We start from the raw sequence: 9,920 nt of genomic DNA, 5'->3' as shown, positions 1-9,920 counted from the left end.
CAGTTACTAAGATAATTACTTTTGCAGCCATTCTTTCTATGTATACGTCTATCATAGATTATGAACTTGCAACATTTAAAAGACTTTTCTAATAATTTTTGAGTCTTAATAGTGTAGTTTACTTTTTGCTTATGAGTTTATCATCACTTCAAACGACTAGCTATCTTGATATTCTGAACATTACATCATTTAAAATGGTTGATTATTCTTAGTAAAAGATTTAAATATTTGAATCACGAAAATAACCAGTATTACATCAGCAAACATCCTACAGTATTCGATACTGCAAGTGTGCTAATAATCTGGTGTGCCATAAACGTTTGACTTTCGCTATTAGAAATAGTATAATCATTATTATGCGGATTAAATGATCTTAACCTGTTGAAGTGCCGCCTTCTATCGTAGTTTGTGACTGAAAATCTTCGACTGGGTCCGAATATGACCATAAATATCTTCGTCTTCTCCTACTAGTCCGACTCCGAATGCATATAATAACAATGAAAGCTATGAAAATGAGTGCCACGCTAATTGAAGGTATTAGAATGACACTGTAGAATTTCGTAAGTGACTCTGCATTTTCAGTCTGATGGTTATCTCTGTTATTTCCTTCACAGTCTGGTTTAACTTGATCTTTTCCATTATTATTAGTAGTAAGGTTATACTGTTTGGCTAGTAAATAAGAGCGAATAAAACGAATTATACCATCATAAGATAAGTAGGCATCAAATTTAAGCAATATCAATACATTATGAGATTAATGCGGGTTACCTAGACTTTGCCATGTTCTACATTTAACGTGAACAATCTTTCTATTACTGGTGCAAATCCCTCGATATCTCAAAGATGATATTTTACACTCATTTATCGCTGATTCAAATCCAGAACACGATATTTTGGATAACCAAAACGTTATATTGCTGTATTGCAAGTTGATACTGGCATCAGTTTCTATAATAAATAAAAACTTGTTGACCCTGATATTGCATAGGATGAAAACATGTACATAATTTCTAATTATTTTTGGTTAACTAATATGAATATAATTAACTGAGAATGTATTACATCATTCCGTAGTGCTACTTTCACTGTTATTAAAGTATCAAGTAAATAGAAGCTTTAGTTTATTCGATGATACGAGAGTAAAGCTATTGTTCTTTGCTTAAATAAATAAATGTTCTACACAAATTAAATCAACCATTAAGATTAAAAATGATCATCACCTTCAACCGGTAATGCTGCAATATATCCCAATTGACGGCAAACAACCGATGATTCAGAAAACGTCCAGCCATGAGCACAAATAGAGCCCCAAGTGCTATTAAACTGGATGTCAACACGGCCGATTCCACGATTAGAATTATTCCCAGATAATCGAACTCTCGTCTGAGATTTAATTTCTATGTAATTTATTCATAACACAACATAATAAGATACGAGTTGCATGTTTACTTAAATTAAATATTACAGTGGTTGCATAACAATAACTATAACATCTGTAATTATGTATTTGAACAGCTTCTAAGAAATCTATACCTGGCTGCAATAAAGTCGACAGAGTAGGTTGACCCTGTAAACATTTTGGAATAGGACAGTAAGCCCAGCCAATTCCACTTGTTGTAGTATTTCTAACATAACACCAAGGTGAAGTACGTTCACCATTCGGATTACGGCAGAAATTATCTTGGCCGAAAAAACTATTGCTTCGCCGATAGCTAGTTCTATTAGCAATATGCCAAGGCAGACATTTTTCTCCATCAATAGTAACATTAATAACGCCTTGATAAAGGCTGCCATTCCCAAAATAGCATGTTGGATCTATCCCCAAAAAAGTAAAATCATAGTCGTTAACTCATAATCTGTTTTAACTTTTTCCTTAATGTACCGTATAATACTTTAAATTGGTTGGTATAGTCGTAATTCTTTTCTTCAAAATGAACTATTCCTCTAACAAGTATTCATTCCATTGATATGGAACCCATACTAAATATACATCCTTATAATTCGCAAGACGAAAATATATTCTCATCAGAGGTAACAAATGCACTTACCAACGGGTCTCTTCGTATTAGCTGATCTGCTATGACGTTTTGAAGCCCTATAGTCTACTGTAAAAATCATCATATATCAGATCAATGATAGAATAGAAATTGATGATCAGTCGTTAACAGTGATGTGAACAATTCTGAAAATTTCTGTTTATATAGTAAAGTTCGATAATGTGTTCTATCAAGTAATAGAGTCTCATACAAGAGACAATAGTTTAGTGAAATGGAGCAATGATTGTGAATACACCATATGGGTACACTGTAGGTAAACGATCTTTGAACAGAATTACTGTAAAAATAATTTTCTGACGATATCGATCTACCACTACTAGTAGATAGTCGAGAGTCAATAGAACTAGATATTTTGTTACCTTTACCTTCATCTGCTTTCCTATATACATCTTTATTGATGAAATTGTTATTCAAACTAATTCCATTTAGTGAGTGCGGCCCATGACATTTAATTGATAAATTATGTCCCCGTTGATAAGCAAGTTTGAATAGATTCCACACCGATCCATTACATTCACTAACTTCACTTAGTATACTAAATTTTAAGAAAGATAGCTACTTCAATTTAAGATAGAACAACATATCATGTTTAATAAACTGATTAGCGAAAACCGACAGAGAAAAATAAGGCTAAGTTATCTAAATTTCACCGGGAACACACTAAACGGCTAAAGAGACCTAGTGTGTGATTTACAAACTAGATTGAAACTATGCTTATGAAAAAGTGAATAGCTAAAGAGAAATACAGAAACGATGATTCGATATTGAACATGGGTATCCGGATTCTATTTGACTAAAAAATAAAAGCTAAATAATGTATTGACAATGTTGCGGTAACTACATATTGGCTACATTTAGTTACATTATTTACAATGTACAAGTAGAATTTTTTGTTGTTTAGTAGTTGAAACGGCATCTTTACTTTGCGAGTGGTGATAGCAATATCGTCATGTACTGTACTATCAAGTTTAAAAATCTAATTTAGATTGCAAGTGACTTAAAGTCAAATCAAATTAAATTAGAAGAATATCCTTTCTGAAAGTCGATAATCGTGATTATTTAGTTCAATTAACAACTTTTACATGATCGGTTGGTCAATGGTATGATTTTTTACTGATTTAAGCACATTTATTCATGAATCATCTAGACGAAGACATTACAACATTTAATCTGTCATTAATACACGCTATGAATAAAATATGAATTTTATTTGATAAAATGAGCATCATTAAAAACGTCTAGGTTATACGGCAAGGCATCCAGTTAAAAAGTATTCAACTTACCTTTTGTCAAAATCTGAAGGCAGGCTATACAAAAGTAACGACAGATATCGAGATGGGCAAAAGATATATTTTCTCTTCCATATTAGACTATTCTTTAAATTCTGCTTATCTTCATATCGAATTGATAAATAGTCTATTAATTTTGAACTAGGATCATTTAAATAATTATTTAAAGTACGAGAGGAATATGCACTATAAATGAAAGTGAAGAAAACGATGCTTAGTAACCATAAATGGTGTCGAACCATCATCTTGATCGGACAATAACTACATGTACCGTACGGTGGCTGATCTATTTAGTCAAATAACTTATGTAATTAAATTTCAGTGCTAGTAGTCATTATAACTACTTTCAATCAGAAGATATCATGCAATACAACTTACTCGATAGAAAAATAACATATATTATCCTTTCAACTAATAACAATAAAAATTGCCTACAGAAAAAAAAACACATATTGAATCAATAATCATAATTCGCATGAGTTCATCAGTCTTATGTATGAGCGCATTGTCTTAATCTTTTTCAAATTCAATGCTTATTTCAACACCGGACGCCTATTAATCAACTATTGATCGGATGATTTCATACTGTGCTGAATAAATCGACTATCTATTATCCATTTAAATTTATTCGTTATCGTTGCTGTCGTATTAATAGTAGACAACATAATTCAATTGTTTAGACTAGGCAACTTTTGTCTTCTAGCCTGTGAACTGATAGTTTATTATAATCTATAATAGCCAGTCAACTACATAAAATTATGATATGGCTACAGTAAGAAACTTCAAAGGAATAAATTATTGCTCATCTAAAAAAAGGTATTAAAATTCCGATAAAAGGAGTTAACTAGAAACATGAAAGTAGTAGCGGCGTAGTATAAGACGAGATGACAAGAAATAACAATAAAAGCCCTAATCATGCTTCCAGAATTATTTATTGTGAAATTAAACTGAATTAAACTGCTAACAATGAAGGCCTGTAGTCTTATGCGATTAAATTTATTTCTAGTGCTGAGATATTACTTTAATAATGAATGGAGAATGACGAAAAATCTACGCCAATCAATTAGTAGATATCTTTTTACGTCAATAAGATATTAAGAAGGTGCAACGTGAATAGTTCTTGAAATTTGTCGTAAAAAAATACATGAGTTCATCTGTAAATACAATTTACGCTAATAACGTAATTCTCCCAATTTAACATCTGTAATGACATCTTACATTAGTAATCAAATAAGAATGTAAAGTCAATAAAAGTTGACCATAGAACAATATTAAAATTTCTTTCATTCAATGATATATCTAAATTGGCAGTCCTTGCTCCTAATTAGCCGCACTTAAAAGGGTTAGTATTTAATAACACTTTCATAAATCAATTCCTTCGCATTTTTCAGAATGCATTCTTAAGAATCCTCTTACTACCGAGTTTACCTATTAGATGCAAATTCAAGTAACTCCATCTATAGATGTATATAATGTCCATTTATTACTTTATCATTATGATTAGACTTAGAATCTTATCATTTGATTTTAAATTTAGTAAAAAAAACTAATTTGAGTGTAGTTCGTAAATCAAGGCACTAATAAAATTCTAGAAAAATTTCATGCAGCATGAGATACATGATAAATATGATACCAATAGTCCAGGATATGATAACTGCAATATTAAAATATCTTCATTTTTCTTCTATTTTGTAATATTAACGTGTTTACCCATATTAGTAAAATTAGCAATCATCTGAAAAGATGCAGTTAGTCTGCTCGCAGTTAAATAAACAAACGTTGCTATAAATGATAATTTATTTAATTCTTGTTGACCAGTATCGCAAAAGAACTTCTCAATCTCAAAATATATGTTGTAGCACAAAATTATTTTTATAAACATACATTCAGAGAAATGACCGCAAATTCAATCCTTTAATGATCATTTCTATTAAGTACAGTAGTTTGAACAAAACATACTGAAATAACATTAATTTAATAAATAGATAGATATAAATTTGTACGTTAAGAATTATTGTATCCCGAAAAGCAAATAATGTCCTAGTTTAGACAATGATAATGACTATTAGAATTTTCTAATATTTACAAAATTTTGAACTATAATACATTATTGTGTAATGGATCAGACTGCCATGCTAAGAATTTTAATCTGCTAAAGTGTAATATATCTACCGATTTCCCATTTATACGCCATATCTGAATACATAAGCTATATACAGTTGTAAATGTAAGCTTCCATTGAATAAAAGAAATCAATTTGCAATCCATGCTTCAAGAAGCCATAGTTATTACTACCGAAGAGATATCGCATTCGATTAGGCGTTCCTAATACGAAATTTCATACCAAAAGGTACGGTACGTACTTTAATTCAGAATTGTATAATTTTTACAGGTTTTAAATAAATACTTATGCAATTCGTAATATTGCATACCTGTAGTTATAAGGAGGTTGCATTTCTACTTTAGATGATATGCACAAGCCTTTAAAATAATTATATACACGTACGCATGTAATAATTTCACTTTTCTTGCTTTTGATTCAATCTGAAGGTTAAATATTCGATTTACTGACATAAGCTATATACATATGCTGCACCATCGTTTTTAGGTACTTCTCTTCATAACCATAAGAATAGCATTATGCTAAGCTGCAAATAGACTGTTTGATCATACCGTATTTAGCCGATCATTTCTTTTGAACCTTTTTCATAGTATCACAGGTTGTACGTATTTAAACATATATCGCCTTTACCTAAGGTATATTATACATGAAAGAGAATAAGTAGATTGCTTTGATAAAGTTAGTTACTGAACTTCATTAACGATATTTCATTGATGTACTTTCGTGCCCAATTTTGAACCATTTTATTGATAACTGAAGAGATCAGTGAAAAGATTGTTCATTTCAATTTGAGTAATGACATAACTAATAATAATGGCTAACATTGCACTGCAGTGATTAAATTGTTCCATATGTCATATTCAAGACATATGAGATTTTAATCGCCTCTAGGGCATAAATGAGTATTTCCCGATTATCATTTATATAGCCGTTAGCTACATTACATTAGCCGTAGGGAAGGTAAAATCTCTACGAGACTATTTGATCTACACATAATTGGGAAGTGAAATAAATATATAATCGATCTTCATCGGTTTTACCTGTATTTATCATGGCGAAGGATTATAAATTTCAACTTAATTAAGATTACAATTATATCACAGGAATGCTAAAACGGAGGTTTGATATCAAGCATCGTTCCATAAACTCTCTCATTTTAACAGTATTCGTATTGCTCTCTCAGTAAGAAAAATGTAATAGTATAATATAAGGTAGCATGCTACATATATATACATTTAAAGATAGTTGCCACTGAATACTGACGGTACTGTTCTATGCTGCAGCATAATTGGCACTGGGCACAGTCAGTAGAAAGTTTCTTATAATAAATTTGTAAGTCGTTACTAAATATCATACAGTAAGTATGCTAACCTACGCCGTCCTGTAAAAATGCGGTAGTACGTCATTCGCTTGACGGCCTTTAGCCCTAGTGTTCATTTTCTGCGATCTGCTTTATGACTGAACCATAGTACAGTATATAGTCAGGACACTTGTGTACGGTAGATAGGCAGTAAATAGACTTACGTATCAATTTATATTTTTTTTATTTATTTATGTTGAGGAATGGCATATTTTTTACATTTTGCTAATTCATGATAAAGTCTACACTTGTCATAGCCAAAAATACGTAGCAAAATGTATACTGTACCATGTACATGACGAGGATTCAAGATTACGAATTATGCTATTACTCGAATTAACTTGGCAGCACCACTGTGACTACATTTATCATTGTCATTTTTGACCTTTGTAATCTTAGCCATGGACTACTAGCAATTAGTAATAACGCTCTGCTTGTGCCACATTACTTGGCATACCATTGACATTTTACTGAATACTCTAACAGACAGACCACTTCATATCAGTTTTATGCATTTATTAGTCCACAACTGAAAAGTACGCGTATTTATCTACGCTACTGTATGTCTACAAGCCTCTCCCAATTTTTGAACGACCCTGAAGCAACCACGCCCTGATCCAACCTACCTGTCAACTTTTGTCTTGGATTAAAACGTTTAATAAATTTATTCAATAAGAATCGATTGTGGTAAACGAACTTATGACATGGTTGGAGTTGAAATTAATGGATAAACTGGCGTCAATTTCAAATTTTCACTATAGTAACCGGTAACGGGTGTTGATAGGAGTTCAGACTCCTCCGTGAGTCCATGACCACATCACAGGTGGAGATGATGACGTCATTGTACCTTGGTGTGTGACTGTGTGCTGTCCGTACTGTACAGTATATAGTACAGTAGGTTGTACTGTACTGTACTACACAGTACTGTACTGTACAGTACTGTACTGTACATTGCGCAGTGCAGCATGGAGTACAGTACTGTACTGTACTGTACGTACTGTACTGCAGACTGATTTTTGTCCGGGATTCCAGGATGTACTGTACTGTACTGTTACTCTGTGTTTATTATTTTGTTTTCAGAATCTTGTTCATAAATTTAACAGACTATATTAAGGAATACTAATATTAAGTACTGTATTATTCTGTATGTACCCGTAGGTAATAGTTTGGTAAATGTTGATGTCTTGCTTCTGTACTGTAAATCGACTGATACCAAATTTGTCTACTAATTTGGTCTTAGAATTGTGTTTTCATACTGTTCACTGTTCAGTATATTTTCAATCGTCGGGAATTCTATTTGAGCCATCTATTGTACTGTACTCAGTGTACTGTACTGTACAGTGTACAGTGCAGTCCACTACAGTACTGTACTGTACAAATTACAGGTTCTAGTACTGTAGTTGTTGTTTACTTCAACCAAAACTTCAACTATGAATCATCATACTGAACATTAGTGTAATTAAAAGAAAGGAAAGAAAACATGATAAAATCGAATCGAATTGACTACTACAGGCTGTCAACAGCACACTGTTTCACGTAACGTATAACCGCCTCTTGTTACAGTTTTGACATAGACACTATTAGACATTTAGACAGCACTTGACGCGCACAGTCCAGTAGACGGCATCATTGTCAAGTTAGCGCAAGCCCGGCTGAGACAATTTGCCTTTCAGAAACGAGCAAGTCTTCCGTCAACCTTGACTACCTGATCAGTGAATCTGACGTTGAATAAATACAAGCCAAACTGTGAATAGTGCCTTCTGGTAAGCATAATATGTACATCTTCTTATTGAAAAAGTTTCAAAAATCAATTCATCGATACAGGACGATAGACTTTCGATCCGGGAGTGACGATACGAATGGACAAATATCATCGACTAAACTTGAATCCGCCTGTTTTAGATAGATAATTGATTGATTTAGTGTGAGTTTCCTGATGTACAGTATACTGAACAAATATTCCCTTTGGATCATATCTTAAGATAGATCAACTTCTAGTATGATTCTAACACCGATTCAAAATTTTCAAATATTGCACTATATTTTGTTGACCATCAACTGCATTACACAGTCAGTACTATATTTTTTCAAGAGGATATGCAGTACATTGTTGCACATTGGCATGACCGTTTTACTTTAGTTGACAGATACTCAGAGAAAGATATTATTTTACTGTACAGTACAGTAAACGGATATTTTCAATACTATATAATGATTGGTAATTTACAGGGGAAAAATAGTAACATTCACGATTTTTTTTCGAAATAAAGAGGTGTTATTGGCGCTACTATTGTTGCACAGTTCATATCGGTAGCATGATAATTTCAAGTTTCGTCAAATGTGACCAAATTATTAATATGCGACCATGACATTTCCGCCCTTAGCTCATCAATTAGATAGCTATCGTGTAGGACTGGTTGTTATTGAACAATTTAATTCTTAAGTGAACGCAGTTACGGAAATATTTATTTTGTATTGTGCTAATACAGCATTATACTGTACTGAATATTGTACGTGTGCAAGAGTAGATGATTTATAAAACGCTGTACTGGAAATGGATGAAAGGCACGATTTTTGATGGCATACAACTACGCGTCTGTCATTACTGTACGTACAGTTTTCATATTGTTTATGTTAGACTCGATCTAATTTTACGTTACTGTACTGTACTTGCTGCAACAAACTAGACAAGAGTGTTAACTTGCCAGGTGAAACTTTAACGTTCGAGGCTAAAACACACCGCAGTAACGCCTTCGACTAGGGATCACGTAAGCCCTTCCTAAATTAATTACACTACTTCAATGTGTCAATGCCGAGATAGCGGATGATTATAATCTCTCAAGATAATCCATATAAATCATAACATTACTGTCTCTTGGATACTTATTTCGTAGAAACCGAGATGTGTCGCAGAGATTGAATGATTTCTAGCGTATTAATTCCTTTAAATGCTGATTTTGTGTTCTCATTGTAATTTTCTTCCTATCAAACTGATTTACGAAACTTCACGTATTGCCGAAGCAAGACAGATGAATAAACGATCGAAAGCAAAATTTACATGCTGGCTAAACGTAGTGCAATAAGGATTTGTT

At 32.4% G+C, this 9,920-nt stretch overlaps 1 protein-coding gene across 1 annotated transcript; it reads right to left on the bottom strand.

The window, feature by feature from the left end:
• Positions 1 to 1,203: 1,203 nt before the first annotated feature.
• Positions 1,204 to 4,803, bottom strand: TRIADDRAFT_51901 (uncharacterized protein; the record flags this gene model as incomplete). Its single annotated transcript, XM_002107876.1, has 7 exons — positions 1,204 to 1,397; positions 1,534 to 1,815; positions 2,049 to 2,105; positions 2,423 to 2,592; positions 3,341 to 3,473; positions 3,725 to 3,777; positions 4,775 to 4,803. 7 exons carry the CDS (start codon positions 4,801 to 4,803, stop codon positions 1,204 to 1,206), a joined length of 918 nt encoding a protein of 305 aa, XP_002107912.1.
• Between the last annotated feature and the right edge of the window lie 5,117 nt (positions 4,804 to 9,920).

This window comes from Trichoplax adhaerens, genomic scaffold (assembly GCF_000150275.1).
Source record: "Trichoplax adhaerens TRIADscaffold_1 genomic scaffold, whole genome shotgun sequence".
NCBI classification, from domain to species: domain Eukaryota; kingdom Metazoa; phylum Placozoa; class Uniplacotomia; order Trichoplacea; family Trichoplacidae; genus Trichoplax; species Trichoplax adhaerens.
The sequence above is the reverse complement of the archived record's forward strand: the minus strand, read 5'-3'. Positions and strand labels throughout refer to the sequence as shown.